General features: G+C 39.7%; 2 protein-coding genes across 18 annotated transcripts in view; both read left to right on the top strand.

The window, feature by feature from the left end:
- The window catches only part of RTF1 (RTF1 homolog, Paf1/RNA polymerase II complex component), a 110,417-nt gene that overhangs the window by 59,402 nt on the left and 37,302 nt on the right, over positions 1–13,713 (top strand). The window contains exons 19-24 of one of the 17 annotated variants that reach the window (XM_040701160.2): positions 1,959–2,016; positions 3,438–3,592; positions 4,017–10,907; positions 11,369–11,466; positions 11,707–11,792; positions 12,539–12,599. The gene's annotated coding sequence lies outside the window, so the exon portion shown is untranslated. Of the gene's footprint in view, positions 1–1,958; positions 2,017–3,437; positions 3,593–4,016; positions 11,793–12,538; positions 12,600–13,713 lie in introns of all 17 variants that reach the window. The other 16 variants (XM_040701161.2, XM_040701166.2, XM_040701165.2 and 13 more) reach the window with 16 other exon arrangements.
- Positions 3,589–4,873, top strand: LOC101747844 (carbohydrate sulfotransferase 9-like). The gene is made up of 2 exons (XM_040701945.1): positions 3,589–3,592; positions 4,017–4,873. Exons 1-2 carry the CDS (start codon positions 3,589–3,591, stop codon positions 4,871–4,873), a joined length of 861 nt encoding a protein of 286 aa, XP_040557879.1.

A 13,713-nucleotide genomic window follows, 5' to 3' on the forward strand; every position in this document is an offset into this window, starting at 1 on the left:
TTACTCTTTGTGTCTTTTCTGCCCCCTTTCTCAGCCTCCCTTTCCCATAGCATCTTTTGAGCAGGCTACACAGTGTTTCTGTTTCCCATGGCCCCGGTTCCTCCACACATCCTCATGGTGCAGCTCCCCGACTCTGGGATTTTTTCTGTCAGACTCTGCTGCTTTTTCTGTATCTTTTTTTTTTTTTCTTCCTTGCTTTGGTTCTTTTCATCCCCAAATGGGCTTTTCTTTTTGCTTGCTCTTTTGTGTGGTGGTTGGTAACAGTTTTAGCATACTGGCAGCCTGAGTGGTGTTGGCATCCCAGAAAAGGAGGATTTTTAAGGAGCGATTTGAAGTAAAAAATACACTCAATTTGTAGGTGCTTCAGAAACTTCTTCCAGAGAAGGAAAGCAACAGTGGAAATAGCAGAAACTGTTTATTGGCAGCGATTAATGGTAGCAGGAGCTAGTGATATGACTGATTAGAAGGTAAAGTTGTGCTTTTAATTCTGCATGAGAAATGGCAAGTTAAGAAAAGTCTTGGAAAACAAGACAGGGAGATATGAAATGGAGAAGGAGAAGCTAGTAGATGTGAAACAGTGATGTAATGAAAATAACAAACAGCTTAATGATGGCATTGAGGAATGTTGCAGTGCAGTTGCTGAGGTCAGAAAGAAACCTGGTATAGTAATGAAGGTCTGACATGACAACAGCGGAGAATGAGAGTTGGCTATGCGCATGCGCTTAGAAATTGTGATGTTATACCTGTCTTGCTGCAGTGAGGTATACTTTTCTGTAGGATTTCCCTGGCAGCCTCTTCCTCGGTAGTCTTCAGTCCAGGTCCTGTGTTGTCCTCTCACCGAGTTTGTACCTGCTCTTATATAGCATCAGCAAGGGAAGGAGACAGGGCAGTCCTGGATATACATAAAGACTGGGACAAGAGGCTGGAGAGCACCCTTGCAGAAGGGGATCTGGGAGTTCTGGTTGATGGCAAGTTGAATCTGAGTCAGCAGTGTGCCCTAGCAGCCAAAAGGGCCAACTGTACCCTGGGGCGCACCATGCCCAGCACTGTCAGCTGGGCAAGAGGAGGGATTGTCTTGCTCTCTTCTGTGCTAGGCTGCCTCACCTTGAGCACTGGGTGCAGTTCTGAGCAACACAATATAGGACATAAAACTAATGGAGAATATCCAAAGGAGTACTGTGCAGGTGATTTAGCTTCTAGAGGGCAAGACATATGATGGGCAGTTGAAGTTACTTGGTTTGTTCAGCCTATTGAAGGGGAAGCTGAGGGGAGGCCTCATGGTAGCCTACAGATCCTCACGAGGGGAATGGAGGGTTGGTGCTGAGATCTGCTCTCTGGTGGCAGCGACAGAGCCCAAGGGAACAGCATGGATCTGCATCAAGGTTGGGTCAGGCTAGGTGTTAGGGAAAGGTTCTTTGCCAGAGGGTGGTGGGCTTGGAACAGGTTCCCCAGGGCAGTGGTCATGGCCCAAAGTTGCTGGAGTTCCAGAAACATTTGAATAACATTCTTAGAAATATGACTTGAATTTTGGCTGATCCCACATGGAGCCAGATCAGATTGTTCTTCGTGCAATGAGCCCTTGACTGTTTGCAGCCTGCTGAAATTTCCTAATCCATTAATGATTCTCCACGTCATGGAAAAGGGAAGCCTACCTGCAGAGACTCCTATTACTAGGCTCTCCCTTCCTCCTGTCCATCCACAACATCAGTGGGAATGGGGAGGCTGTAGATTTGAGTGGTCAAGGGGCATATTCAGAACTCTGTCCAGCAAAGCTTGCTTTTTCCTGTTCATTTTTTGTGCATCGTCCTCTCCTCACCTGCTATATACCTATGCACATATAGCTATGCATGTAATTGCATTTGTCTTTTCAAAGGGATTAGTGGGGTGTAGAGAAGTAGAGAAAGCAACATAGCTGCTGAGAATGTTATCTGTTTACAGAGATTTTCCCTGCCTTCCAGTGACTGGCCCTACTGATACCTTTCTTCACCCGTGGCTTCAAATCTGTCACGAACACACGTAAGTATTGTTGCCTTTTCGTTCTTTTAATCTGAAAAGTCCCACTTATCATCTAGTGGTGTGCAGAAGATCACCCATATGCTCAGCTGGGGCCAAGGTCTGCCTTTGCCAAAAAGTTAGCTTGAGGCACACCTATGCAGGTTTATCACCTGGAGATTTTATATCCTTATCAACCTACTTGGTTAGTTTACTTGGAGCAAATAATATGCCAGTGTAACTATTATTACTATGTTTCTGAACTGTATATATATTTGTGTATATATGACCACATAGATGTGCGCATTGTTTAAAAATAGTTTGCCCTGAAAGTAATGCCTCCTACTTATTTCCTTGGAAACTGTAACAAATATGAAGACCACATTAACACTATTTGTTAGAGCAAATTCTCAGCTACAAAATGCTATTTTTCAATGTAGTCACCACCATTAGCTATGCATTTTAACCAGCAATGAACGAGAGTTTACATGCCCCCCTCATAAAAATCTACTTGGCCATCTGAAATGTGGCTTGTCTTTCACATCACTGTCACCACTGCTGAAATGTACCACCCACTACCTCACTGTGATAACATTCACTGTTTGAGCTCCATAAATAGTCTGCAAGCATCAATGAATGTCAGTGGGTGCAGGTTTTTTTTCCACATGGAGGAATTCTGTTCCACATCTTTTCTTCGTATGCAATTCCGTATCAGGCATCATTTTGTCAGACTGCCCCTCTGCTGCCATCTGTCACACAGCAACAAAGTGCAATGGAACGTTGGTGGGAAGGTTCGAACTCTACTGCCATACCACCAACATCCACCTCTGGCACTGTGGGCCGGCATAATAAAACAGGAGGCATTGCATCTAAAGCAACCCCCATACATATGTGTATATGCACGTGTTGGATATTAGGAAACAATTTTCTGAAAGAATGGTCAGGCAGTAGAACAGGTTGCCCAGGGAGGTGGTTGAGTCACCATCCCTGGAGGCGTTCAAGAAACATGTAGATGTGGTACTAAGGGACGTAGTTTAGTGGGGATGTATTGGCAGTAGGTGCACAGTTGGACTAGATGATCTAAGAGGTCTTTTCTGACCTTGGGGATTCTATGATTCTTAGTCCATAGATCACGTGGTGAAGGGAGAATTGACATGCAGTTGAGAAAATGTTAGAAGTTGAAACTCAAATTCTGTGTTTTCTTGTAGTCTTTACAATGATCTTTTGCAGCCAAGAAAATGCAAAAATATTGGCTAAATGCCCTAGTGTGTAAAAATGTTGCATTCATTTGCATAAATATCGTAACAGTTTAATGTAGACACTAGTAAGTAGTTAATATATGTGACTGTGTATTTGTTCATGTTGTTCATACTAAACGCTGTAAGAAATTATGTCATTTTTGCTGTTTCAGTCCTACAAAATCTAACCTGTATTATTTTTCCTAGTTGACAAAAAGACAGACTTCCAGTTTAGAGATACCTCCATCTTCCTTCCTGTGAAAATACTATGAATCTGAAGGCATTCATTTTCCTTCTCCCAAATTTTATTTTTGGGATGTTTCTTTTTGGATTTTTCTGTAGAAGACAAAAAGATCTAATGGGTGAGTAAAGAATTTACCAGCATGACAGTTTCTAGAAGCAAGTCTACCCTTCCCAAATGTGTTTGAAAGTAATTATGAAGCCCAAGTAAGAAAAGCTGCTGTCACTCTGATAACTGTCTTAGTAACGTATGAGAAGATACCTACCAAACAGATATTTGATGGTAGAAGTGTTTGAACACCCATCCTCCTTAGAGTAATAGAACTAACATGTTGACAGTTTTTTCATTTTAATGGACTTTTCACTAAGCAGGATACCTTTTTGCATGTTTGTTGTAGTGGAGTCAGATGACAACAAAGAAAAGATTGATTTTAACATCTTTTTCTGTTTATGTATGCAGAGAGGTAGACATAGATAATTCTTAGATAATTACACCAAGAAAAGGCTTTGTGTATTTCACACTAACAGTTTAAACTTCTTCCTTAGTTGCAGATTCTTTTCGTGGTCCCACTGAAGATTGGCTAACAATTCAAAATGATCGCAGAAACACACTGGCTTCCATCTGCCAGAAGAACAACCTCATTAAATTAAAAAGTAAATTGGATTCTCATGTTGCAAGCCAGATTTTTGTGGAGCACAAACATAAATTTACCTACTGCGAGGTGCCCAAGGTAGGCTGCTCTAACTGGAAGAGAACTATTCTTATTCTCCAAGAAGGCTTGAATGTGGAAGCTTCTGAAATTGAGCATGACCACATTCATCAAACCTCAATGATCAAAAGGCTGAGTGCTTACCCTCCTGCCATACAAGAGGAATTTCTAAACAATTACACCAAAGTGATGTTCACCAGACATCCATTGGAACGGCTGGTATCGGCTTACAGAGACAAGCTTCTGCATTTTGAGCCATACTATAGTACCACTGTTGCTAATAAGATTAAGGCAATGTTCAGGAAAAACAAAAATTCCTCTGAAAAAGTGAGTTTCCAGGAGTTTGTCAGTTTCATTACAGTAAACCCACCAAATACTCTTGACATTCACTGGAAACCAATGTTTCTGCTCTGTGATCCTTGCAACATTCACTATGATATTCTGGGCAAGTATGAAACTCTTGGGTTAGATTCTGCACAAGTTCTGAAGGCAATTGGTGCACCAGAGAGTCTGCAGTACCCCAGTTTGAAGAGATATGGCTCAGAGAAACGAACTAATGATGATATCACCTTGGAGTACCTCAGACAATTGAGTTCAGAACAAATTGAGAAGATAAAAAAATTGTATCAAATGGATTTTCTCTTGTTCAACTATACTTTGAAATATGAGAACTATTTTTCACTGAAACATTAATGCAGCTTAAACAGTGAAAATTTTCATTCATACAGAATGAGCTGAACTTGTCCTCACAGGTGCTTGATAGGTAGGTATATGACTGCTGATGAGATTTTAGTGGTGTTTAGAGACATGGTTTTATTCATCATAAGCACTCTTATAACAAATCCATGCCCTGATCTGTAGTACCGTGCTTCACCTGTATGATTTTTTTTTCTTCCTGATGATCATGTAGATATGCTTACTTCACAAAGACTGCTTGTAAAAGATAGATTTTTAGTCGGTTGGTAGGATAAGAGAGAAGGGTGAAGAATGTTGTTTTTCACAATTAGTATTTTACATAATTTTTTTACATTAAAATATTTTTTTTAAGAAAAAGACATAAAGCAATAGATAATATACTTTAGTGTTAAACCACTCTGTCTATAAAAGCCTCAAACATGAATCGTGTAGAAAAGAAGCAGATAACTTTAGTTATTTGTATCTGTGTTACAGAGAACTTAATTCTTGATTATATTCCTCTCTGGCAGTGCTCTTATCGCAACATGCCAGCCTCTTCCATCAAGCAGCGTATTCAGCAGCAGTCCAGCCAGGGCTTCCCTTATGTGTCTTCAGAGTCTTCCGATTCTTTTTATCACCTTTGTGGATATGATGATCTGATCTAAGAGGAAAGTCAAAAAAAAATATCTTAGAGAAGAAATTAGAGGTACTTTCTAGACTGTACAATGGAGGCAGTGCAGGATTTGAAGTCATAGTGGAAATGTGGCTCTGACCTGTTCTTCAAGAGTACTTAGCAACCAACTAATCAGCCAGTCAACACAGGGGTGACACTGTTCAGGCTTTTCACATCTGTATCTGCTGAAGACCATGAGCCTTGGAGACTTACCCGAGTATGGTACTTAGGTGAAGGTAATATATTTGCTCTACCTTTTGCTTTCTCACCTTAAGAAAGATGAATGCAAATTAACTGCAGAGTTATGGTGAGGGAAACAATGAAGCACATGTGAGAATTTAAAACTTAATCCATCTCTTCCACTCTTAGGTGGCTTTGGTTTTAGATCAGGGAGATTTGTTAAGTACTTTTGCCCTATTTTTGTGAAACCTAGTCTCACGGAAAATTATTTACTATCAAGCCAATTGTAACTATTTTCAGAAACTTTCCATTAATGCCACCTTTAGGGGACATTGATTTCAGGAGCAAACTTAAAATCTCTTAAATCCCACTGTCAAATGCAGTTATTTCCTACCAGCTGCATCTGCAAATAAACAAAGACTGGCCAGGCTAGTCCTCGTTCCAGTGATGACTCACAGCTTATTACACAGAAAAAGACAAGATAATTTAATTGCACTAGCCTACCAGCTGTATAGCCATTCCTGCCAGCAGAATGGCCCAGAGGTAGTGAAAAGGAGCTTGGAAAAAGTGGATGATGTGATGAGATTTGAGTCATGAGAATTGTGGAGAGGGCTCCTTGTGTAGTCAGTGGGATTCAGGACTGGTCTACTCCAAAGAGAAGTTCAGCTGATGACCAATATATCACTTGGAGACAGTAAGACCATGGAAAGAGGTAGAGGCAGAAGAAGGTGTGTGCAGCCCTTCTTGATGGCTGATTGTACATGAAACCAGGATTGCCATTCAATATGTCTGGCAGTTCTTGAATGGATGACTATTTCATAAATTGGACAGCTTTGGCAAAGAAAGGATCCAAAGCAAGAAGCCTAAGCAAACTCAGAAAACAACTTTAAAAAATAAAATTCTTTTGATTCTCTTCAGAGTGATTCATGGCTCTGGATCACCACATTTGGTATCCTTACAGTCCTGCCATCTCCCAACATTCACGCCTCTCTGGAAAGCCTGTACTTGGCATGTTTGGGTGCTTTTTTTGTTTTTTTTTTTAATTTATTATAATTATTATTTTATTTGTGCTGAGGCAGAGGAAGCTGAGGAAAAGACTCTCACTGAAGTTAAGTCTGTGCAAAAGGATGTGGCCTTTGTCCTTCCTGAATCAGATTTAGTGCCATCTCCAGCTATATACTACTCCTATCTTTTGCCTGATCGTGAAGAGGAAAAAGACGGAAAATAGGATTTGCTTGATAACTTTCTTCTGCATAATAGTTCCTTCCAGAGCTGTAAGCTTCAGCACAGGTATTTCAATTTTCTGCCACCACCAGCCAGCCTAGGAAATGTCTGAAGAAATGATACTGATGAAGGTGTCTGCTTGTCAGTACTTTAGTGTTAATGCTCCCCACCAGTTTCTTACTGTTATGCATGGGTGGCTTTCTATTCTTATTTCCTTTTTCGCATAGGATCACGTATATATTCTTCCTACAGTGGTGACAGAAAATGGATGAGTAATTCATTTGTCACGAAATACTAGCCAGTAACTGGGGGCCATTGATGCAGAAAAACCTCTGTCGCTATTCACGACAGACTTTCAGATTTAGCGTTTAGCTATATACAAACTGTATGCAGTAAATTTCCAGGAACTACTGGCTGCTGTAATTATTTCTAGCTGGTGTGAATCTCAACAACAACTGTGGAGGATGTAAGCATTCACATACAACTTCAGATGTTCTAGGAGGAAGCAATGTACAAGAACAGTTGTGTATTATCAACACTAACAAAAGGAGGATGATAGTTGAACTCACTACATTTCTATCTCTCAGCCTGCGAATAATCCACAACATCTTCTCCCTCCCAAGAGCTGCTGTTCAGTGAGTGCACAAGAGCTCTGCAATACTTCAGAGTTACTGAAAACAATGATGACTTGTTTTATGCTGTCAGTGGAGACTGTGCCACTTGGTTTATTCCCCAGGTGACCCATAGAGCTCATTTCACTAAATAGCCTTTTAAGTTCTCCAATTAAAGGACTTACTGTTATTTCATTCTTGGTACTGCAGTATAATATAAGTTGATGGAGGCTCTGGACCTAATCCTAATTAGCCTGCAAGAACTTCAAGACACCTGTGCACTTAATGGTGAAAAGGAGAAGACAATTACCTCTTGATGACTGGGTAGAGAAATTTCTTGCACTCTCCTCCCTACAAGTGTACTATCCAGAATAGAGGCTCCAAGCTGAACTGGCTCCCACCTGCCTTTGCAGAAGAAGAATGTCTGGGGAACTTCTTTCATTTCAGCTTTAACTCTGGGTGTTGTTTTCCTGGGAGGGGCTCAGGTCTCAGAGTAGATTAGGAGGAGTAGAGGGTTGCTATAATTCATCTTCTGATTTATCATTATATCTGTCCATGATGTTACTGTTGTTATGCTTTATATCGAATTACTGTAATAAATGGTAGTGAGTTAATGCATTAATCTATTTGTTCATCCTTCTCAATAACATCTGTTTTTAAAGAAAAATCACAATGCTCAGGGCTGTTCCATGAAATCAACATAGCCACAAGCTATTAGACAACAATAAACAAAAAGCCATTCGACTGCTTCAGTACATTAATATAAAGTTGTCTCATGGGATTTTGAGAAGAGTTGGAAGAATTAGGAAGTATTAATGGACATTCAAGTTTGGATAAAATATGAAGCTAAGGTGGGAAAGGAAGAGAAGCCAGAAATCTTGCAAAGTCAAACGCTGCTTCCCTCCAAGTCTTTGTGAAGGTATAAGAGATCCTGTGGTTGACTGGTGTACATCAACAACAGAGACCATGTCACCAGTTACTTCCTTAAACAGATGTTTCCTCCAATTAAAAAAAAAAAAAAAGTAATATCAGCAATTCTGTCCTTAAATAGTCTTAATTTTTCATACAGTTTTGAATGCATCTTAAAATAACAGGCAACCAATGATTAGTGGTTTCTTGTTCAGAGAACTTTCCAAAGCAGTGCTGCTGCCAACAGAATAAAAGATATCTACAGGTGAACAGCGTGAGCAATTAACTTCAAGTTCTTGCTGCTACACTGAATGTCCTCTGACCAAGAGGAAAAACAAGAAATTTTACCAGTGCAAGTCATTGTTTGGGTGACGCAGCTCACAGCTAGGAGGTGACTGCTTCCAACTTTAGAACGCTAATATGTCAAAAGGTATAATCTCTACAGTCTCCAGTTTTCTTGTCTTGTCCCTATCACAACACTTCTTATCTCCCTTCCAGAATTATATCTGTCAGATCATACTGTATGATTAAAAAAAAAAAGTTAATGTTATATAGCTTACATAAATTAATGTAAGGCAAACTAAATCAAAATAGATAGCTAATTTGTCTGATAGAAATGCCTGAAATTGAAGGAGGCCCTCTTGGAAGTTCTGGATGTTGAATACACACAGGTGTACAGTTACAGTGCTGCTCCTAAGAATTATTTTTACAGGAAAAGCACAACTGATCATAAATCTCAGAATACTGATTAAAACTACAGTGAGTCAGCAGATCCAAAATGAGCAATACATCACTGGATTAGGTCATTGAAAAGAAACTAGCTTGTCACAATTTCAGCGCTACCTATGTGTCTACAACTTTTGTTCACAACGACTAGCATACTTCTTTGTGTTGTATTACACCTGACAGAACCTTCTTCAGCTTCCCCTGGAGACATACTCATGCTTAGTGTGATGAAAGGGCTTTTTCAAAAAGTCTGACTGTTCTCCTCCAAGGAGATATTAACAAGCTTAGATGTGGTTTTCAGCATCCCACCAAAGGTACAACAGTTCAGACATTGCTGGAGTTCAGAGAAGAACTTAGCACAAGTACCTGAAGCCAGGTAAGCATGTTTCAGTTTGTAACTGTGATTTAGCAGACGTATGGGGAAAGCTTTTGTACGCATAAACGGTTGACTAATATCCCACCTCACTGATTGTGTTGTCCCCCCCTACTTTTTCCCAGACTCCTCCACATTCACCTGATTTGCATGTAGACTCCTACTGAGTTCCCACAGCTGGGGGCCAGCAAACAGGTGCTACAGATGCTGGCTTACTCAGGCACAACTTGCCAGGTGCAAGTTGTTGGATGTATGGCAACGGTTCTCTTTGTGTGAGGGCACCTGTTCCACAAGTGAAAGATTCATATAAGGTGAGTTGTGATTATTAAATGAAGTTTTGAAAGCATATTATTTTCCCCCTGGAAATAGGCTCACTTTCCACTCAGGTTTATCAGGCAAGGGAGAAAGATAATTTGGGGCTCATCAACACTATCAAGTCTCAGAGCCTCTGTTAATTATAAAACAGGAGATCCAGGAAACCCTGCTACATTAGGATTGTCTTCCTCTGTTTACTTCCAGAGATCTGTGAGGACTTGTCACCAGTTGTCCCTACATGATAAGGGACCCCCTTGGAGAGCCGCCGCTAGCTTTTGATAAGCATAGAAAAGTAAAATAACAAAGCTGGGAGGAAATCCACTTGACACCTGGCCATTAAAAACATTGATTCTGGGTCCATCCTATTCCAGAAAGACAGCAGTATGTAAGAAGAAGGGAAAAAATCTTTTTTTCTTTTTTTTTTTCCTTCATTAATTCATTAGATTCCTATCTGAAATGCTGAGATTAACATTTTTGCTTTTTTTGTTTGTTTAGAATTTTTTGCCTTGCTGCATAGCAAGTACTACTACAGGTAGAGCCCTTTAGGTTTTCTGTTTTTAAACAAAGGGTCATAACAATGCTTTTATTTGTAGTAGGGTTCTTGACGTGCCAAGCCAGACACCCATTTAGGTGTATAGCCGATCAGAATTCAGATTTACTCTGTGAGTTCCTGCTGCTCTTGTTTACACAGTATGTGATGCTCAGGAATTACCCTGTTTCGCTGCCGGCAGCTGACTGTGTGCTACAAGTTAGGCATTTATTGCAGTCTGTGCCAAAGGTTTTCATTCCTCTCAGCTTTTTCATTTTTACTTGTATTCAAAACAGATTTTGCCTCCATGTTCTCCAAACTGCAGGTTTAGGAGTTTATGAGAATGTTTTGTCTTTCTAACGCTGTACAAATATAACTAAATAACAGCTCTGAAATAGCTATTTAAGCTACTTATTTTGTATGTAGGTTGTTCTATACATTCTTTATATGAAGTCTCGCAGTCTTAGAAAATCACATACATTGCAGTTCCAGGTTGCTTTTCTGGACACCAGGTATGCTACACTTTACCTTTCTTAAGAAGACTTTTGTTGGAATTTCTGCAGGTGGTGGAATCAGCCTTCAGTGCTTTTCCACTGTATGTGTAATTGTTAATTCCCTTGAATCCCTTGTAATTTTTGTTGTTGTTGTTAAATGTGTAATGGTTAATTCCCTTGAATCTTTCTGCAAAGTAACCTCGTAGAAGTTGTAGAAAGTGAGCCTGAAATCGATCCCAGGAGTCCATCTGTGCCTTAATATGTTAGCTCTCCTTTGCTGGCTCATGGCACCAATGTTCCCGGCTAAGTTCCTGATTTTATCTCCCGGCTCTGCCACCTGTTGCTGCCTGCAGCTGACTGACAAAGCTGTTTTTCAGCAGCTCAGCAAGCCCCTTTTCTCAGGCTTAGCACCCTGGCTATGTGTCACAGATATATATATATATATTTCATTTTCCCTGCTCCAATTGAATTATTTGCAGTTCAAGGCAGTCATCATCTCTCCTGAAGCAAGGTGCCCTAAGCTGTGTCCAGTCCTGTGAATTTAGGAGTGTTGCATGGATTGAAAGAGTGAACTCAGGTTTGTCCCATATTATATTCCTATTTGTATTGTGAATTTCTTTTAATTGTTATACCTTACATGTTAATAAGACCGAACCATGGTCCTACATCCAAAGGTCACAGGACATGAGACCTGGATTCTAATCCAGACTTGAACCTGGAGCTGTTCAAACTTCAGCTGCATATGGCTAGGCTTTTGGAGACGTATATATTCGTTTTGGCACAGCCTTGGAAATTTAACAGATCTAAATGCCCTTAGGTCTTTGAAGCTGGTAACCGATTATTATGGGGCCATCTGGTGGTGAAGCGTGTGCCTGTCAAGAGTGAAATACTCGGAAAAAAGAGGTTACGTGCTGTCTTGTTTGTTTCAATCCTTTCATTTTAACCTAAAGTCTTGTATCTCAAGCGTCTCGTGCCTGCTCTTTTTCCCCTGCTTCTCTCCCTCTGATTCCCCCCCTCTTTTACTGGAACAAGAATTCAGTTTCAAACAAGTTGTTTTCTCAGCCCAGTACTTTTGTCATCTGTTTGCTACAAACATTCCTCTCTAATGGATCTGAGTACTGCCCAAATTTCTCTCCTTCCTTGCAACTTGTTAGGAAAATATGGCATTATGAATTTAACTTTTCAGCTTCCTCATTTAGCTTTAGCATTATGATTCAGTGTTTTTCAGTTCCCTGTGTTTGCAAATGCATTTTGTTTTGTGTACTTGATCTCTACCATTGGTTCACAAAGAAACTTATCCATTCGCTCTCTTGGAATATATTTCATAATCTTCATATGATCATCTGCAAAATAAGGTGTTATATAGTTATGTGTGAAGGTGCAACCTGCCATTAGGCATTCTCTCTGTAAAGTGCAGCTCAATATGCTTTTTATTCATCTCAGCCAAAATTCATCTGTTGTACTTGCATGATAAAAGCTGCAGATAACATTGCTTTTTAGCAATCCATATATATGTGTATCAGAGATAGAAGGTTTTTATGAAAATGGCCAAAAGCTACCTGTGAGGGAAGTGCAGTTCTTAACATGAAAACCAGTACCAACAAACAAAACCCCAGAAACTTCATTTCAGTTTTCCTGTATCTTTTCAGCCCAGCATTTTCAGTTCTGAAGGTGCTTTTGTCCTTGTGAGGCAAATTCTCAAGCCTATTGGTAAGTACTTCAATAGCATTTTAAGTGAAACTAACTTCATTATTCCTCCAACAGATGTACAGAAGAAAAATAATTAGATTTTAGTTAGTAAACAGGGTAACTAATTAATAGTCACTCTTCCCAACTGAAAATAGATAGATAAACAGATAGATAGATAGATAGATAGATAGATAGAGCTAAAACCAAAGATTGAGCTTCAGGTTGACTGCTGTCCCACTGGGGAAGTAAAGAACCTCTTGTGATTTTTTTCTTTGCTTTCTGTATGGTCACCATGCAGCTTTGCAAAATGATACTTATGTAAGGTAAATACACTGAATATAGGAAGAAAATATCCCTGACATTTTCTGTTTGTTTGTTTTTCATCATGTTGACAGGTGTTTTTTCTGTCAGAAAAAAAAAAAAAAGTATATATTTTTTCCCTGTTAATTCTGCAGGATTATTTCATTACAGCTCACAGATGTGGCACTGCTAATGTTTACATCAGGGTCCTGGGTAGTTTATCGTCGCATACAGGATTCAAGAAACCTATCAGAGAGTTAGTGTATGAAATCTCAGAATTTATCCAGTAGGCTGAAGGAGAAGACAGAGAAACTTAAATTCTGATTTGAGAAACAAACAAGCAAACAAAAAAGACCACAAACCAAACAAAGTATGGTCTTGATCCTAGGGAAAGCAGATTTTCTAATGGTTTGCTTCAGGAGAAATTGAGAGTTACATTTCTTCAAAGCAGAAATCAGAAATCATTTTCCACTCAGCCTAGTACCTGCTTTTCTTTCCAACTGATACGAAAAGCAATTAAAATATCATGCATATTATCACAGAAAAAGCTTGGAAAAAATCAACTCTTAAGCAAACTTTTTGTATGTTACTATATCTACTTTACATGGTGATTTATTCTTGCAGCCTTTAGTGCAGTAGGCCGTTTGCTGGTTTCACAGCACCAATACGTTGTCATTTGCAGCACCATTAAGGTTACAGTGCTGTCATTGCTTGACTTTTTAAGCATCTTCTGAGACACTTTTCAGAGGCAGTACTGATAGAAGTAGCTTTTTGGACTCAAAGGTGAAACAGAATAGGAGACACCTGTTCCAGAGAAAGCGGTAATTAACGTAAC

The sequence above is a fragment of the Gallus gallus genome, chromosome 5 (genome assembly GCF_016699485.2).
Source record: "Gallus gallus isolate bGalGal1 chromosome 5, bGalGal1.mat.broiler.GRCg7b, whole genome shotgun sequence".
NCBI classification, from domain to species: Eukaryota; Metazoa; Chordata; class Aves; order Galliformes; family Phasianidae; genus Gallus; species Gallus gallus.